Source organism: Haplochromis burtoni, unplaced genomic scaffold, assembly GCF_018398535.1.
Source record: "Haplochromis burtoni strain Fernald_Lab_line unplaced genomic scaffold, NCSU_Asbu1 Contig_116, whole genome shotgun sequence".
In the NCBI taxonomy this organism is placed as follows: Eukaryota; Metazoa; Chordata; class Actinopteri; order Cichliformes; family Cichlidae; genus Haplochromis; species Haplochromis burtoni.
The window spans coordinates 496212-515970 of NW_024582477.1; the positions used below are offsets into that span (position 1 = coordinate 496212).

The 19759-nt window shown below is 40.0% G+C and overlaps 2 protein-coding genes across 3 annotated transcripts; one reads left to right on the forward strand and one right to left on the reverse strand.

The window, feature by feature from the left end:
* Nucleotides 1-30: 30 nt before the first annotated feature.
* On the reverse strand, nt 31-366 carry LOC106633311 (proline-rich protein 15). Its single transcript, XM_042223616.1, has one exon. The coding sequence runs from the start codon at nt 364-366 to the stop codon at nt 31-33; it is 336 nt and encodes a 111-aa protein (XP_042079550.1).
* An 8512-nt stretch (nt 367-8878) lies between these two features.
* oxnad1 (oxidoreductase NAD-binding domain containing 1) lies at nt 8879-19691 on the forward strand. Of its 2 annotated transcripts, none has more exons than XM_005928619.3 (8): nt 8879-9037; nt 9318-9430; nt 11421-11490; nt 11609-11712; nt 16301-16442; nt 18645-18890; nt 19008-19116; nt 19308-19691. In XM_005928619.3, the coding sequence occupies exons 1-8, from the start codon at nt 9032-9034 to the stop codon at nt 19463-19465; spliced, it is 948 nt and encodes a 315-aa protein (XP_005928681.1). In that variant the 5' UTR covers nt 8879-9031; the 3' UTR covers nt 19466-19691. The 2 variants fall into 2 exon arrangements, with proteins under 2 accessions (XP_005928681.1, XP_005928682.1); XM_005928620.3 differs by having other exon boundaries at nt 11424-11490.
* Nucleotides 19692-19759: the final 68 nt, after the last annotated feature.

Sequence of the window (19759 nt, forward strand, 5' to 3'; positions counted from 1 at the left end):
TTTGATCGCCCGGCTTTTTACTCCTTGCTGTCACCGTGCGTCCTCTCTCCCAGACGTCACGTTCTCTTTCTCTTTCTGCTCTATTGGAATAGTTGTACGGATCTTCTTCTTTTCTTTGAATCGGCCTGAGCGCGATATATTCATGTTCCTGCGACAAGTCTGCTCATTGAAGACCGAGTCCAGTCGGGAGTCGTCGAAGGTTTCATCGCTGAGCAGGCTGGAGCTGTTGTTGGACACCGGCTGGGAGGCCTTGGAGGCTGCAGGAGAGGATTTTGCCCAAGGGTCAAAGTTCACATCAAAGGCTTGATCCTTGGGGGCCTTTTTCTTTGGCAGGAATGCCTTCCACCATGGGGTCCTCTCTGTCATCTTTGACTAAAGGGATGCAGTGACCTGTAAAGAGGAACGCAACCCATCAATAATTTTTAAGATTTTAAGATTTTATCATCTTTTACAGTATTTGTCCTTTAATATAATCCAATTTGAGGGGCCAGTTTGTCATTCTTTTATCTCATATATATATATATATATATATATATATATATATATATATATATATATATATATATATATATATATATATATATATATATATAGTTGGTTTAGTATTCATGCTGTTCTACAGCCTTATATCTACTCTCATAATTACTACAAGTGTAATTTCTGTTTTAATGTCTTAAATTACACTTTACCTAAATGTTTGCCTATCTACATATATTTTAGATGAGTGAGAGGTGTCTTGCCAACTAATCCTATGAATAACCAGTGTAACCATATTTAGCGTCGCTGTAAAACTGGTTTAATGAGTCTGAGAGTAGAAGTGCAAACCCAAACCGAGATTCACAGGCGATCAATACGCAAAAAGGACTCAGAAACACTTATCCTACCTGTGTTGCAAGAGGTGGCGTGGACAGTTAAAACGACCCTAATAAAAGTGTCAGCGTCGGGCTTTTAATCGTGACGAGCTATCTATAAACAGCATTCGGTGTCCTCTTCTTTACTGGTGCAACACCTGGAACAGCAGTGACAACAGTCCTTCAAAGGTTCGTAGACGTATCCATCTTACGCACGAGCCAAGTACTCTGTCTCCTTAAACTTCCCAGCAACAAAACCTTTTCTTTCTTTTATGTTGCTCTTATCAAACAACTCCGCTCTACTCCTCAGCAGTTCTTGATAAAAGAAAACAAATGAAGTGACACACTAATAAGGAGCGGCTTACACTAAACCAGCAGGTTTCCGCCTCCGAAACTTTGATGAAGAAACACCTGTCCTCCATCCTGATTGGATTGGACCCTTTGCGCTTGTCACGTGAACACGATTCAGGTGAATACATTGGGATGGTAGGCGGGGCGTGTCGTTGCACGGCAACACGACCCACGGGATCGTACAGCCTCCTCAGTAACAAAAAAAAAAAAAAGAAAAAAAGAAGAAGATTCCTTTGTCAAAGCGGCCCAACCCTAAACCAGAGAGCCAAATTACGTTTCAGTGTTTGGACGTCCTGTTTTTAGGCTCTGGCCTGTCGTGCAAAGGAGAAGAATGAGGTAGTGAAACGTTTATTCAACGAGTTAATAGCGCAATTAATACCCGTCGTGGCTGGATTGCTGCTCGGTAGCGTTCAGTTCAACCGCATGGATTTAAATTATAGCCTGAGTTAAAAATCATTACATTTCAGGTGTCTATTGACGTCATTTTACTGCTCTAAACGTGCGCTAGTGCTGCTGTAAATTCAAATTTAATGGGAACAGTTTGGCTCTCCGCCAGATTCATTCAGTTTCATCCACCGAGGCACTCTCATGTGTTCCTTCCGGGTACATTTGCTTGTCCCTGCATTGTAGTTTGTCTCTGGAGTCTGTCAGTAAGGCTCAATGTGTTATAATGTTACAGTTTTATTACTATTTCATTATTATTATTCATTAGAGGCTCAGCCTTTGACTTCACCTGTTATATACATGTATACATACATACACACACACTAACACATACATACATACATATCCATCCATCCATCCATTCGCTTCCGCTTATCCTTTTCAGGGTCGCGGGGGGCGCTGGAGCCTATCCCAGCTGTCATAGGGCGAAAGGCAGGGTACACCCTGGACAGGTCGCCAGTCTGTCGCAGGGCTAACACATAGGGACAGACAACCATTCACACTCACATTCACTCGCACATTCATACCTAGTGACAATTTAGATTAATCAATCAACCTATCCCCACAAGCTGCATGTCTTTGGACGGTGGGAGGAAGCCGGAGTACCCGGAGAGAACCCACGCAAACACGGGGAGAACATGCAAACTCCACACAGAAAGACCCCGGCCTGATGGAGGAATTGAACTCAGGACCTTCTTGCTGTGCGGCAACAGTGCTAACCACCGTGCCGCCATATATATATATATATAAAAATAATTGAACCCTGTTTGATGATGTTTCAGATCATCAAACAAATTTAAATATTAGAAAAAGATAAGAGGTAAACATAAAATGCAGTTTCCAACTGAAAGTGTTTGTTATTAAGGGGGCAAAAAATTCCAACCTACATCACCCTTTAAAAAGAAGTGATTGTCCCCTAACCCTAATAACTGGCTGGACCACCCTTAGCAGCAACAACTGCAATCAAGCATTTGCAATAGCTCGCTTCGAGTCTTTTACAGTACTGTGGAGGACTTTTGGCCCATTCTTCTTTGCAGAATTGTTGTAGCAACATTGGAGGGTTTTTGAGCATGAACCGCCGTTTTGTTTTGGATCGCTGTCCTGCTGCAGAACCCAAATGCGCTTCAGCTTGAGGTCACAAACAGATGTCTGGACATTCTCTTTCAGGATGTTTTGGTAGACAGCAGAATTCATGGTTCCAGTTACAAAATCAAGTCTTGCTGGTCCTAAGGCAGCAAAACAGCCCCAGAAGATCACACTACCACATTTTGATGTTGGTGTGATGTTCCTTTTCTGAAATGCTGTGTTACTTTTACGCCAGATGCAACAGGACTTAAACTGTCCAAATAGTTCAACCTTGTATCGTCAGAATATTTTCCCAGGGTATTTTCTTGGGAGTCATCAAGATGTTTTCTAGCAAAACTGAGATGAACCTTTGTGTTCCTTTTGCTCACCAGTGGTTAATCGTCTTGGAACTGGGGCCATTTTAGCCCAGTCTCTTTCTTATGGTGGAGTCATGAACGCTTACCTTAACTGAGGCAATTAGGGCCTGCAATTTTTGCACTCATGACTGTGCACAGGTGCCCCGTCCAGCACATATCAGCAGAATGCAAGATGCAAGCTAGGACACTCAAGTGCCTGGGATAGTATACGGGAAGATCTGTGAGGTCTTTCAAGTCCCGATGGGATGAGGACAGCAGTCCTGTCCTGTGGGACTTTGAATTTAAGACTGACAAGGAGGTCCTGGCCAAGAAGCAGAAGACATTAGATGTGATAGATGAAGTACCACAGGCTGGAATAACAACTGGAGCAAAGGTGAAAGGTAAAGTCCAAAGTGGCTGATACGCAGATAGGTAGGCAGATACATAAATGTAAATTCAATGATTTTATTTTTCTATTTTATTTTCAGTATGAACACTAAGATCCAATTTGCCTTTTAACCCTTGCTAATTAGGGAAATTGCATCACCTCTTTGCTGCGCTTATGAAAGCAGTTTCTCTGACCATGGAATCCCACAATGGTTTCTGTGTGGCTTGCTGCCAACAGGGAATACCCAGTCTGAGCTGAGAAACACAGAAACAGAGATAGAAAGAATATCAGGGAATCCTTTCTATCTCCCTCCTCCGAAACACAGGTGAAAGTTGTTGCTATGGCAACGGGAAACTGTTTGCAGTTCCTCTTTGTCTCTCTCTTTCTGTTTCAGTCAGTGTCCTGCATAACTGGGAGACTCCCTCTCCTCCTCTCCCATCTGGGCCGAAACTCTCTAGAGTTATTTCCTCTTTCCGGTGCGAACAGAAAGCTGGTTGTGTTTGTACTTTATTGTTCCTGTGCTCAAACAGAGGTAACCGTGAATCCTTAACCGACCATCATTTATGCATTTTCACCCAAGTAAACAATACCATTTTTTACAGTACAATTTTTTTTTGCAACCTTGCACGTAAACATTTTTGTCTTAAATAAACTGATTGATAATGAACTGGCCTTTAAAACAGAAACACGATGCCTTCAAGTGTCATGTTTTGGCATTCCACTTGCTTTCGTGAAGCCATTTCCCACATTTGTGAAGCTGTTTTTTTTGCCATTTTTGCCATGTGTGCCATATTTCAACTTAGAACTGCATCACATTATGCTATTATATTATATCTTCTCCCAGTCTTTTCTTCCAGCTTTCTCTCCTATATCGCTTCATCTGTTCTCCTCTCCCCTAATGCTGCAAGCAGCCTTGCTGAGAGTTGATATTTAACTTCAGCCCTACCAGATAAAGAAAGCACCCATGCAGTTATTTTGAGAGGGAGATCTACAAAATAAAGATTAGCTTCCAATCCCGAGAACACTGAACTGATTATTCAGGGTGAAAATACAGAGGAAGAGCATTTGTCCCTTGAAACAGTGAAGCATGTGGAGAATGTGAGTAGAAAATTTGAAGTTGCAACACACTGAAACAATGACCTTTATTGCAGGTGTTCCCTCCATTTGTATCTGTTTCTGTGTGGTTTGACTGTGTGCCATTAGAAACATAATAAATCAACACTTTTTTCTCACAGCCACACAGTCACAAGTATGCAGCAGCCATGCAGAGGAAATGAACACTTTTAGTCACTTTAGGGAGGTAATGTTTTAAAATACAAATAATGATCATATATTTGTGCTCTGTCAGGTATAAAAAATCATTTTTAAATGACTTTAAATGGAATTTAATCTAGTAAATGTGTACACTTGGGACTTGAATTTGAGTGCTCTTTTACTTTTTCCACTGGCAGGAAGTCATATATTGTCAGCAACATAGTATAACGTCCTAAACCTATATATAGATGTCATGACTCTTTAGTAGGTTATGACAGATTATTAAGACACAATGAGTTTACCATTAGGTTACAAGCCCATAAATAAACATTGACTCACATGCACACACAGTTCGACTTACGTGTGCCCGTCTGCGCTCGTGTTTCCATACGCGATGACGTTGGTGCGTTTGCATCACACCTTATGCGTATGAGTGAAATTTGATAAACCTGAAAATCTTTTTTGAGTACTGAACAACTGGTTGAACCAAGGTGTGCTAGCCATGGGAAAGAGAGCAGGAAGGCAGCCAGTTAGACTGGTAGAGTCAGATAGAAAAAAAAAAAAGAAAAAGCAGCAGAGGAAGTGAGTGGTTACTGTATCTAAGGATAGTAATAATGTAAACAGAGGTCTGCCTGCAGACAACATGAACCCCTCTGAGCCCTAAAACCACAGGCCACCTCAGTGACAAATTCTGAATCACAGCCTAAAGACTATAGAGGTGAAATACCACTAAGAACTGGACCAACAAAAATAGTAACAGTTGTTTGTTACTTTGGGTGGAGTTTGGATTTGCATTGTATCTTTTTAATTAAACAGTTTGCATTCCTGGGATGTTTTCAGTCAATGTTTTTGGAACTATGAGTAAAGCAGCGAGAAACTCAGCTTCACCTGTGATTACTGACGTTATGAGAACGTCCAAGAATGCAGAAAGGAATCCAACAGTTCTCAGCCAATTTTCTTTCTATTTAATGTGTTTCTTTTCGTGAATGCAGATACACGCACATGAACCTAGAACTGCACCTACCCATGGTAACTTTGCACTGGCTTTGAAATGGTTGACCTTAATGTACAACACTGCTACATGTCAGATCTTAAAATTGCCTAATTCCAGTTGCCTTTATCTTTAGATCTTTCCATTATTTTTCTGATGATACAATACCTCCTGGCAATGGCTAAACAATCCTGAGATTCATAAATAGCACCAGAGTGTAATCAACAGACCACAATGTATTCTCTCTAAGGTGTTAGTAAAGGTATAAAATGTCACACAATGTTTTCAAACTGCAGTTATTATAACCGATTGTGCAGCCATTAATTCACTGAAGGACAGGCAGTAATGCAATGCACTTGCATTTATACAGTGCTTTAATCTCTTACTCACCACTCAAAGACGTTAGACTACAAGTCATATGTTTTTCACTTTCATACAGGGCTTTATCTACCTCACATCCATGGCCAGTTTTGAATTGCCAATCAACTGAACATGTGTCCAGGACTGTGGGAGCAAGCCAGGAAACCCACGCAGGGACAACATGCAAACTTCGAACCAGGAAACTGCTTGGTGCCAGGCAGCATTGCTAACCAATGACAAAACCAGCATTCGGTTGAATTTCTGACTGATCTACATTATTGTACAAAAGTCTTGAACCAACCAGCATTATCTCTGCTGTGTGGAGTGTGGTCATGTTGGAATCCATTACAATGTGGCTTATATCTGCCAAGGTCTTTACATTTTATTTACTGATTTTTTTGGTGGAAAATTATAATGGAAAGCCTTATAACTTGCAACGTATGATTCATACAAGGGTGGTGTGTCTGTGTCAAGCTGTAGAAAGTAACATAGGATTTCACGTAGGATGGTATTTAAAATACTGTGTCACAGTTGACCTCTGACCTGTCGCTCAGAGTCAAATTGAGCGATTTTAAATGACAATTGGTTTTCAGACTGACAGGAACAGGTTCACACGGGATCATTTTTGAGTACAGTTGATTAATTTTATTACGACTTTGTTATGTAAATTATAGTAAAATGTCCTAACTGTTTAAATTCATAACAATTTGAATACAAATACAATGTATCTGAATAAGTATTTTTTTGGAAAACAGACTGCCAGAAACTTCTTTAACTTGATACATATCACTGTCAAGTGTGTTTAAATGAGTTTCAACAGGGCAAATAACAAAAGGCTGCACTTTGCACTTGTTTTTACTGCACTACAAACGTGTTTGTTAAGCCACTTAACACTGACCTTTGAACCATTTAAGCATAAAAAGGCACCTAACTCAAGCGATGAATCAGTGTTATGTCTACAGCTTAGCAAAGAACCAGTTTTAAAATGTAACTTCGGGCACTTTGTTATGAGCAGCCTGTAACAAAAACACAGAGTTTGTTTCAGTTTTTTTAGTCAAATCTATGAACAACGCCAAAGAAAACACAGTTTGACAGGCATAAAATTCTGTTTTTGCAACAACAAAGTGATTCCCAAAGAGCTATTAGCTAAAAACTGGACATAACACCACATGCTGTGTACTGTGTCTTTAGAAAATGCCAGGAAACTGGACAAGTTCAGGCAGAAAAAGAAGTAGCCGGCCTAAAAAACTATGTACAGCAGATGAACAGTATCTGAAAGTCATGTCCATAAGAAAGAGGAATAAAACCAGCCAAGATCTAACACAGGACCTGAGAGATCCATCTGACCCTGCAGTTGATCCATCTACTGTTCACTGAAACCTCTTTAAAAAAATGGCCTCAGTGGAAGGGTGGATCTCATGAAGCTATTCTTAATGAAGGGAAATGGGAAGAAGAGACTGTCAAATTACACAGTATTGGACTGAAAATCAGTATCAACAGGTCTTATGGAATGATGGATCCAAATCAAATTATTTGTTACAAATCATCATCAATAAGTAGAGGGAAAGAAATGACACAAAGAAATGAGGGGTGGCTGAAGACTTTTGTACTGTATTATACAATCCTTTATCCTCCACATCAAAAAATGTGAAAGCAGTTGTGAAAAAAGCAAAAAGCATGTGGCTGTATTAGTGAAATCATTAAGAAACATTAAACAAACATGAAGGAGACTTTAAAAGAAGGAGCAAGCTGTGTGTCCTGGTCCCAGGCTTTCTAAGTTTTGGGCCTGTTTTGAGTTTTCTTTATCCTGGTATTTTTGATTATCTGTGGCCTGAGGGTTAGTCTTTTATGTTCTGGTTTCATACTTTCTTTAAGTATCATTTATTGGTTTCAGTGTGTTACAGGAATCCCTGGTTATTCCTGCCTAAATGTGTTTCTGTCTCTTGTCTCTGTGTTTGTTTACAATTCTGTCTTTGTGTCATGTCTGCCTTTCTTTTCTTGTATTCTGTTCCTTCCTTCTTTTTTTGGTGTTTGTCTCCACTAAGCCTCGTGCCGAGTTTTACTTCCTCCGACGTCAATATGTTAGTGATCCCCAGCTGTGTTCCCACCTGTTTCCCATCCTCTTGTTATCCTGTGTTTGTATATATTTGCCTTGCCCTTGCTTTTTGTCTCATCCTCCTGCCTTGTTGTGTCTTCCCTTGCAGTAATCCTCTTCCATGAAGAGTTGTAGATTTAATTTTTTCAGCTTATTATATTGTGCTTAGTTTAAGTTAATAAAGCCACTTTTTAGTTTGTGCTTCTAATTTCTGAGTCCTGCATTTACAGTAGGTCCAATTCTTGCCTGCTCCACAGCCAGCCTTGACACTACCACAATTTCACCCTCTGGCGTTGCAATGTTCACTGTTTATGGCCACAAGATGGAGCCAAATTTATTTCTATATTGCCTGTTATCCATGCATTAATAAGTAAAATTCAACAGAGCAGCCATGTGACAAAAAACTAAAGTGGAGATTGCCCTCATTAATATGGCATTTTATTAATTTTTGAATTAAAGTATTTAAAGGAGTCTATCCATTAAAATGGGCTATATACACTGTGAGACTGTCTAATACACTATGGCACCTATAACAGAGAAGGCAAAAATCTCCCGCAAACATTAAACTTTGGTGAATAAGTCACTATTAAAATAATGAGACCGTAGCACAAGTGACATCTGATGGATTTACGTTGTGTTTGTGTTTTTTTCTGAGGGAGTACAATTGCTTTTGAACTAAGAATGTGGGTTCTGGTCAGGCGCTGGATGCTATTTGCCAACAGGGGGCATTACTAGAACAGAAGAAGTCGCCAGCCGCAGTAAAACGACGACGAAGAAGTCACCTGTCGCGTCATGTCATCATAAGACCACCAAGGTTATTCCGAAGGTACACGAGACAATTATGAAGAGCGTTTGACAGAAGTAAAGTCCTCTCTTATGCCGGTAAGAAGAAAAATATGATTAGTTTGTGTCAAGTAATGAAATGTAACCGGCATTTACTCGGTAGCTAGCTTCAACTAGCCGGCTAACCTCATGATGGAGGCGGTCACACCAAACTCCATTAAAAATAGTCTGATTTTAATACATGGAGGTGTATACTGATCGGAAAAGAAACAAAAGTGGGTGTATAAAATACTCATATGTGATGCTAAGCATAAGGTACAGACTCCGGCTTTGAAAGCTAAATCCAGGTGTTTTCTGCTCTAATCTGACATGAACCCAGGTCGCGATGAGGGTCTCCTGTTTACTGTCCGCCACTGCTCGAACCTTCAGTCTGTCGTGTCCTGCAGCCGGTCTGCTCTGCTGTAGGCTGCTGGGCCCCAGCTCTGTCGTGAGGTGAGTTTCCTGAGGGGGCAAAGTAGATTCTGACAACGAAAGAAGTGTATGTTTTTGAGTGGACCCCCATCTCCCCTGTTCTTGTATTACGAGCAACAGAAAATCAGAGCCCATATAGTCTGATTTAAACTATCCACAGGCCTAAATGAAACGAGAAAGAATGTCAGATTATGGCTTTTGTTCTCATTTTTGTCTTCATCTCTTCTTCAAGATCTTGGCGACTACCTCCAGCATTGCTGTTATTTTTATATCACTTCCTATAAGGGGTAATCCTTACATCAGCCTTGAAATTCATTCTTATATTGCTTCCTGTATATTTCTGTTGCGTCCCATTATGATCATTGCACTGTGATTTCACTGTGGCTCTTAAACATTTGCAGAGAGCAAACATCATCATTATTTGGTACCAACTGTCCTGACTTCAATGTGTAGGATCATTGGAGGCGGTGAGTTGGGTCTCTAGCTACAAACGAATAGTTTTCATTTATGTCCATGTGGGAAATGGGAACAGGAATTAATTTCGAGGCTGATATTGTCAACTTGGTTATCCACTTTGCCAAAGTAGACGTCAGGTGTAAGGATCACAGTTTTGACATACTGGTGGAGATCCCGCATCCTTTTTAGAGCCAAAGTGCACAAGCAAGGGTGCATAATGGAACTTCTAGGATGTGATTTATATATTTAATGGTCATATTCCTGGAACTTTTCAGTGACACTTTGAGAAATATCCATGTGCCCAATAATGACCGTTCCTTAAATCTTGGTTTTTGAATAAACTGAAAAAACTCATTAAGAATTATATTTTGGCCCCTAGTAAACACAAAAGAGCTTTAGTGACATTAAATATAAAATGTTCCCACAGCTGTGATGGCAGGAGAATGGTTGCTGTGATTTTCTGTGTTACAGGTGCATAACACAGAGTGTACAGAGTGAGACGTGCATAAGGTCCAGACTGATCTCGAGTCTCTGCTTGGATTATATTATGGGAATAATTGCTAAAGATCCTGCTGTTGTGCTAAATGTGTAAATGCATGCAGCTCTCTGGTTACATGTTTCAGTCTGTGGCTTTTCTCAGCATTTGTGAAATGTTTCTGGGTGTAACCCTGATAAAACAATCATTCATTAACTAATGAAAAATCAAATAGAAGAAGAAAATATGCAGTTTGTTTACCCACCACAAAAAAAATGATATACAAATGTATCAGTAATGCGTCCATGTAAACACGTGGAGTAGTCCAAATACTGTAACCTGCAAATAAAATTGAAGCAAAAACTTATATCATTTTATAATGAAAAAACTATGTCTTATTCTGTATTAGCAGGGTGTAGTAATACACACTAATAATCCTGCTGCTTTAAGTAACCCTATAAATCTGCATGCTTTTAATAAACTCACAAGAAAGTCAGCAGTTAGCAACAAGCACTACTTCAGCTGCTGTTTTGTTAAACCCAGGCTGTATTCATTACTGGTGACTCTCATTAAGTAGTCTGTGTGCACATCATGGTAGCAGGCAGCGGGTCTGTTGCTAACCGCTGGGAGATGAAGTAGGGGGCACCATAATTCATTGTAGTATTTATATTGCTTCTAATTGTCTGACTGTGCCTAATGTACTTTTTCTTGAATTTAAATAAGTTCTTATGATTGTTATGATCAATGATCATTAGCCTGTTTTGGAGCCCCCTCCAGCACTTGGTGCCCTGTGCACACCACAGTGTGCGAGGTGCTGTGAATGAGCTGCGAAGAGTTAGTGAGAAACTGTGTTTTTGTTTTGGGGTTTTTTGTATTTTTAATGTTGATGAACTGGATCCTTAACTCGATGGTTCCCTGTTGACAGTGAGGGCAAACTCCACTTGCTGCCTTTTTTTTTTTTTTTTTTTTTTTTGTTTTTTTTTTCTTGTGTGTGTGTCACATGTGGCTGCTTTCTTGCTCTTCACTGCACGACACAGTATTTTTCATACGAGACAAGTGACCAGACCGTTTCCTTTTCAGTAGAAGAAATATGTCCTCCAAAAGGCAAATGGACCACCTAGAGAGGACCTCGAACAACTACAGACAAAATGTAAGTCTACAGTGTGTAGCTGAGGAATCTGATCTTGATGTCTGTTAACTGTGCCACACTATTATTAACCCACCACTGAACTCTTCTCTGTGTGTCTCTAACTGGGTTTTTGACTTAGACTCTGTATCCAGCACAAGTATGTGGAATTATAAACGAGTCAGAGACGGTAAAAAGACTGAGAATAGCCGTGCATCCAAACTTCACCTTCAAAGCAGGCCAGTGGTGAGTAGACTCTCATTAAGTTTTAAATAAGAGAAGGTACAACTGAAATCAGCATTTTCCAAACTACACACAGTACCAGGGTCGACTGCAGTTTTCTGAAACTGTCTGTGAGAATACTCATATGACAGCTTCAGTCAGTAGTAGAAGATCCCAGAGTGGGATACACTCTAGGAGCACATCAAACACAACTTATAGACAGTTATAGACTGTATTTGAACAGTATTACCAATACGGATCATTCTGTCATATTTAATGGCATGCCAGTATTAAAACTTTTTTTTTAAATACACAATGCTTGGGGTGATTTAGAAATGGTGGCATGACAAAGTTTGTCCGACTGAACATCTCCTACCCAAGTAATTACTACTATCCTATTAACACAGGTTGGCACATTCATAGTAAAAGTCAAGTCAGAGTTCATTCCTATATGCTATATATATATATTCCAGTCACTAAATCACCATTCACTATACACTGAAAATCAAATAAAATGAGTAGATAAGAGTGTTTGCATTAGGGCTGGGTATGGTCACTGATTTCTAGAATGGATTCGATTGCAATTCACAAGGCCCCGAATCGATTCGATTCAATTTGAATCGGGGAAATTTTGCCTCAGACAGTCAGAAATATTATAATTCAGATCATGCATCAGTACATTTCCATATTCGTATACCTATAAAAAGAAAGCTGACACTTGCGAGACTTTACCAAAGGTGTGAGCATCACAGCAGATGCCTTTGTGTCAAAGTAGCTGTGGATAAAACACAGAAAAACATGAAGGTGATTTTCCTGGCCTGGGATTTTATAAATATATTGTGCAGTCAATCAAAAACGAAAGAAAACCATTAATCAACATATGAATATTACCTGATGCTGCTGAAGTGAAGCAGAGCAAAGTTACAGATGTTTTATTAGAGACACAGCCAAGCGTTTTGCAATTTTGCATAATTTTAAAAAGTTTAAATTTGTTCAGTAGCTTACTGAACAGCAGAAATGAGGAAAAAAACAGCGGCCGACAGCGCTGTAAACAACGGTAGACTTGTGCGCAAGCGAATAATGAAGAAAAGAGATTTTTAGACGGGAAACTGTTCTTGAAGTATAATGTGTGAGAGAGAGAGAGAGAGAGAGAGAGACAGAGAGCTGTGCATGAAGTGTGGTTTTTATCGTGGTGGAAGCAAAACAGCAAAAGTCAGAGTGAATTCTTGACGATGTTTATGTGAAGCAAAGTTTGGATCTTCTTTTGCTGCTGGTTCAGTCAATATTGTTTGGAGAGAGATCAAACTAACAGCTTTAGAATCAGCACAAAAAGGACGTAAACACAAAGCGCGGACCCGCCGAAACATCAGAATCAGCGAGCTTTCAGCCCCGACCGTGTCCGTGCCGTCGGGTGAGAAAGGCAACATCTCACTGCTTCTGATCCGTTGGGTCCGCGCTTTGTGTTTACGTCTTTGTGCAGAATCCGTGTTCCTGCTCTCATTTACTGTTTTAGCTGTTTGGTGGTTGTTGAAATTTTGTGAGGTTTAACCTGAGATTCTGGCATTTCGGGCAAAATAAATTTATATTAAAAAATCGATTCAGGATTTTAATGAATCAATATCACGTTATCCAAGCCAGAATCGATTTTAATCGATAATCAAAACCCACCCCTAGTTTGCATACTCTGCTCTGCTCAACTAGACTTGAAGGCAAACAAGAACAAATATGTTTTTAAAAGTGGTTTAAAATGACTGAGAGACTGGGGATCTCTTATGTAAAAAGGTTGCAGAGTATATATCACAGCTGAGTGATCTCAGAAGTTCAGTGTTGGTCAGTGTCAGTTTTTAACATTTGAATAATTCAGAGTAAAATGGTTCTATTCACACACTGTGCTACAACTTGGAAATGTTTAAGAGTTAGCATGGGATAAGAGTCCCTGAGGCTTTCTTTGCTTTATTTGTCTTGACAAAACCTAAAACCTCAGTTAGAGATGGCAGGTACCACAACAGTAACTATAAGCTTTCTTTGTTAAGCCAGGCTTTCTGCTTCATTGTTTGTGATATGACTCTTCTTCCACACAAATGAGCCCTGATAGTGTGTCCTACTCCAATCAGAGGTGATGATACAGATAAAATGGTGTTTAGAAATCTACAAAGAACATAAACAAATACCAGTAAATTGTAAATAAAGGAGTGTAATGCTGCAGAAAATCATTAATCTGGTCATTTAGCACACCGAGCGGAAAAATAAACATTTTAATTTAAGGTAAATTGCACTTTAAAGCTCTGCAACATTAAACTGGATACATTTTAAGATTAAAGTTTACTGTCCCATAGTCTAATAAAGGAGACCTGGGAATCGCTTTGGTTTATGACCGGCTCAAAGAGAAATTAGATTTATTGATTCAGCTGGTATTCTTGTTGTGTTTTCTGTGCCTTAATAGCTGCATTTCCAACAATATAAAAGAGATTAGTCATCAGATTAGAAACAAGTATAAAAACATTTAAACATTTTCTGCATCACCAGCTGAATACATAAATACATAAAGGTTATGTGTTCAGCATAAGTTGCTGCAGTGATTTAGCCAGATAGAGACCCATTTTTCTGATACAGAAAACTCTGAGTTTAACATGGCTTACGAAGCTATTAATCTGGCCTCGTAGTACACCCGTCTGTTCAGACTTGTAATACATATCCTGACACCGCTGGCTTTGTCGTTCTGTTTATGCAGTAGTGTGGTTTTTCAGACATGCCCATGGCGTTTGCCATATGGGAAGTACACTAAGTGGCATATAATGCATGATGTTTTCTTTCTACAGCACGGCACACAAACAAGAGCGTGTCCCTGTTTTGTTTTATTACACTGTAATTTATGTGTAATTGGGTATAAACGGCATTGTTAGCTCCAACCACGAGTGCTTGGGCCCGTCATTCTATATGCCTGAGGTAAAATGGCCGTATTGTTGTGTAGTGACACTGGGTTGTAATAGCGTCTGTCAATTTAGAAAAACCAAGGACAACAAAAGGCAACAGAGCTGCATCGTTATTGGTGTGACTCGAGAGTGCAGCCTGGTAATGTGGGCAGAGATTTGGCTTTCAGTTGTAAACTGTAGTGCTGTAAAAGAAAAATGCGTCCATTAACACACAAAGGCCTGTTCTCTTTCTAAAGACTTTGGGAATAACTTAATTTAAAATAGTGGATACACTCCCATCTTCTTTGATTTCTAGCTGCAAAAGACAATAAATTACATAGCATGTATTCATAAAGTAATTACAAGTATATTTGGTTTACTACTAAAATTTAAGCTAATAGTTTTTCTGTTTTCTTCATGGTGTCATTAGAAACGCAATACAGTAATAGCACTTAGGTCTTCCTTCATCAGTCATTGTCATGTAGTGCCTATAATCCCCACATGGGGGCAGGGTTGTGTCAGATTCATCTTTTCCAAGCACTTCTTACAGAACTTCCAGTAAATTTCAGCTGTAGTCCTCATATTGGTCAATACCATCAACCGGAGGAAGGATCGAAGCCTCTTAATCATTTAAAGCCTTGAGTCAGATGAGGATGACTGAAAATAGACACATGGGGAAGCGTTTATCGTCCTTGATGTTGCTCGTATACTGGCAGCTTTTTGACCGATGCATAACATGAGGAAATGTTTAAGCTAACGTCAAGAGACTCTTCCAATAGCAGGTTGGGAACTTCTTCAATGAGCCAGAGCTTTTTTTTTTTTTTTTGGTTCTGTTTTGTTCTCAGTCCTGGTCTGTCAGTCAGTGTTGCCATTGTTAATTAGTGTAGCTTGCACATGCAGTATGTACATGAGCCCATACTGTTGGTGGGCGGTGGTGAGAAATAAAACTGGCAGCCAGTTGCCCTGCGGCGGCTGATAATGAATGTAAATAGATGGAAATTCTCGACTTGCAATGTTTTTTAAGAAAAAAGGGACTGTTTAGTTGTTCATCTCCAGGTGGGAGAGGAGGAAGAGAAGGAGGAGGTGGATGGAACATATGTACATGATTTCACAGCGGATCCATATTTATGATGCCTCTGAGGGTCTCTCTGGTGTAACAGTAGGTCATTGTGTTGGTGGAACATTAGCCCAACTGTTTAGCACTGCATTTTTCCCACTGTGACTACTCTATTGTTCCTACTGATTGACAGATGTGACTATGTGTAAGAAAGAGATGCTTCACTTTGAATAAACTGATCAGCTTTACATCTGGTTCTGTTTTGTTGTCCCTGGTTTCCAAAAGAGGATTTCTGCTGCGTCGATGCACATGGAAACACTCTATAAGCATTTAGACTTTGGCCCTGTTTTTGTTTTTGCTGTTTTATTAACTGTTAGCAAGTAGGCATGTACCAATTTGTGCTACAGTCACCATTCCTGGCCCTTATGATGGCTAGACCCGATCAATTTCCCAAAGTTTGTCTAATATATTACTCTTCGCTGGCTATCTGTTCAAAGACATCTTTATATTGTTCCCAAAAATAATAACTAAGTGACAATAAAATCAGTGAAACAATCTATGGATCAAGTTCAAACATCTGCTAATGTAAATAATCAATAAACTGAATGATTAAATGCTGTGTTTTGCTGTTGTGTGTCTGCAGGGTGGATTTCTTTATCCCTGATGTGGAGAAGGTTGGAGGCTTCTCCATGTGCTCCAGCCCAGGTCTGCTGCAGAGGGAGGGAGTTGTTGAACTGGCTGTCAAATATGCCAAACACCCACCAGCCCACTGGGTCCACACTACAGTGAGTACAATAATCACGTCCTTTATGGTATCCAGATCTCTGGTTTTGTATGAAAATCAAGAAAACTGAAAGGAATATTATAAAACAGCAGAGGTTCAAAAATCATGAGGCTAAGACCAATAATGGATAAGGTGTTACAGCATTACAATCCACATTACGACATAATCACACAAGTGTTGAATGAACAAGATAAATGAGCTGATATTTTTAGAATTGTTTGATGTGTGTGTGTTTGCACACACCCTATTATCTGCGAACAACCATTAATTGAGCTGTCTTGTATCTTTCCTTTTGTGTCATTTATTTATTATAATGGTGGATTTAATTTTAAACATGGCTCAAAATGTCACACAGTGAGGTCAGCAAACATGAGTCAGAAATTCAGACTGCTCTAAATGCTCAGTGTCAAACAGTTTCTTTGCTCCCAACTCATGGCTCTTCATGATGTCATCAAGAGCAGATGGAGATAATTTTGTCATCTCAAATAAACACCTCTGACTGTATGTACAGGAGGGTGCCCTTAAACAGAATAGAATAGAGTAGCCTTTTATTGTTATTGTACATGCAATGTTCCCTCTAATTTTTCACGTGTCTGAGCGAACACGCAAACTCCCCGAGCGGTCCCTTGGACCACTGTGAGCGACATCAGACGTGTGCACTGTGGTCACGCCAGCATCGAATCCATCCAAGTTACATGGTTTATTAAAATAATCAAATTACAGCATTTACATTTATGTTAGACTACTTTTAATTAACTGCTTTAGCCCATTTACAATGAAAATTTAAAAAATTCTAGTCATTGACCTGTGTAGTATGTTAACACTATTGGAAGTAAAAATAACTTGAACTCCAATTTTGAAAACACAACTTTCTTTCTTTTTAAAAAAAGCTTTGACTTGTATTATGAGTCTGTGGTCTGGTTTTACGTGGCCTATCAACACAATTTAAAAACTGGTATAAAGTCCACACTTTTTCCGTCAATTGTTCCGTCTGTCCTGCTCACATCTCCAATGGTTGTACACGGTGTCATTAACGTGGCTTCACTCCACATCAGCCACGCCGCTTTGCTAGCTAAAACACATAAGGACGCTGTCATAGCCTGTCAACAACGTTGATTAACTGCGTATATACGAATGTGAATCGCATCATTGGCTGGACTATGGGATATGGTGGCATCGTTCTAATCCCATACTGGAGCAGCCAGTTACTTACTGACTAACACTGCAAAACAGAATTGTTAAAGTATTAATTTTAATTTCAATGCAGGTTAGATTTTTTTCTTTTGTGCGCAACACAGATTTACTGTGCGCAGAGACCGTGCCAGCAGTGCGCAATTGCGCACGTGCGCAGCTTAGAGGGAACATTGTGTACATGTATAACAAAATTGTCGGTGATCTGCACCAACTCTGTTGGAATAAAATATAAATGGTAGACCGCAGGAATAAATGACAAGGGTGACAATTATTTTTTTAAAACAGGACCAGATAGGTATGGATAGCTTTTTTCCCTTTTAATATATGAAATCAAATACTAGAGCAAATATATCACAACACTCTCTGTGTGTGTGTGTGTGTGTGTGTGTGTGTGTGTGAGAGAGACAAACGCATCATTTTTAAACTCCACTGGTGCCAGTAGTTGTATGAATATTAACAGCGTTTTCTTCCAGCTCTCTCTCCCTTTCTGTAGTCTACATGTTTGTTTGCAGCTTCTTTGTTTGATGATGGGCTCAAAAAAATAGCTTTGAGCTACTATGCTGTGTGTAAATAGGAACGAGCGATGTGTGTTTGAGGGTACTGAGACTTACATCTATCAGCTCTGAGATCACTTTATGATCCTTTTGTTTGATATTGTGTTACAGGGATAGTGTAGGGACCATCACAGCAGATTACGACTGCATGCATTATCATGTGGGCGAGTGGTCATGTGTGCTAAAGCAGATAAAGGCATATTTAGTGCTCTCCTCGACTTCAAAAGGCCTTTTGTAACTTGTAATATCGGCTGCACTCGTACAGCAGCAACATCGATTTGTAGTGCGTATGATCTAAAATTGGCTTTTTACACTTGTTGAGGCTGGTTTTAGATGCAGTTTGTTGTCTCTGAAAATGTTTATTTCACTGCTTATCACGGATGGATGCGAGTTAGCTGGCTTTGCAGTTTGTTTCAAACTCCTTCCACTTCTCCGTCTCTCCCTCTTCCTCTCAGTGTACAGTGGGCTCCAGAGTGGCCATGCGTGTCGGCGGGGAATTCTTCTTTGACCCATCGCCATCTGAACCCTCTGTGGATTTGCTGCTGGTGGCTGGAGGTGTAGGGATCAATCCCTTGTATTCAATTATGCTGCACACAGCAGATCTGCTGCGTCTCAATCGAGCTTCAGGTGGCCGGGATTACAACATAAGCTCCGCCCACCTCTGTTACAGTGCCAAGAACACCCAAGAGCTGCTGTTCAAGGTATGCTTTAGAAAATTTCCATGTGTGTAAAATCTATGAGAAGGTTTTGTTTTGTTTTTTTTAATTATTTTAATAAACTTTTATAAATGTACAACATCCTACCTTCTGTGTTCCCAGAATTCTATCATTGAGGTGTGCCAAGAGTTTCCTGACAAGTTCTCCTGTGACTTCCATGTCACGCAGCAGAGCACAGACGTCGACCTGCAACTCCTGCCGTTTGTCAACCGTAAATACTGCACTTTCGCTTTTCTTTGTTTGGATGAAATGATTGAGTAACTGTCACATTCAACCACAGCCTGTCTTGGTTGATTTATCTGTGTCATCATAGGCTAAGTCTCCATGTAGGCGACTGAGATGGGATAGGTGCCGCAGCACCGCGTCTTAATTAATTGATTTGCTTCCCTTGTGTCTCATCAGATGGGAGACTCACAGAGGAGGTGTTGCGGAAACACGTGGACCCACAAAAAACTCTGTGTTACTTGTGTGGACCCCCGCCGATGATTGAATCAATTTCAAAAACCCTCATGGACCTCAGCCTCCCCAAAGATAGGATCTTCTTCGAGAAGTGGTGGTAGGGGCCCTCCTACAGCTCCCAGAAACCAATTCCTGCCTTTTGTTGTCATCAGTGGGGAAGGTGTACATCTGGGAGAATGGAAAGCAAGTGAAATGTCCCAGTGATCTGGATTTCAGTATGTTTGTGTAGATGAGGAAACTCATCCTCTGATCCCTGCCACAGCAACCCGTGCTTGATTTGCGATAGACCGCTGGGACTGCCCACGCCTCAGCTAGCAGCTGACACACGAAGACAATAGAGATTATTTATATTTCCTATAGTATAAACCAGCAAGATGAGTGAAATTCCAGTGTCC

Coding starts and splice junctions, on each gene's coding strand:
- LOC106633311 (XM_042223616.1), bottom strand. CDS start 366: ATGACAGAGAGGACCCCATGGTGGAAGGCATTCCTGCCAAAGAAAAAG.
- oxnad1 (XM_005928619.3), top strand. Junction 9,431..11,420: donor GGCCCCAGCTCTGTCGTGAG/GTGAGTTTCCTG, acceptor TTTCCTTTTCAG/TAGAAGAAATATGTCCTCCA. Junction 11,713..16,300: donor ACCTTCAAAGCAGGCCAGTG/GTGAGTAGACTC, acceptor GTGTGTCTGCAG/GGTGGATTTCTTTATCCCTG.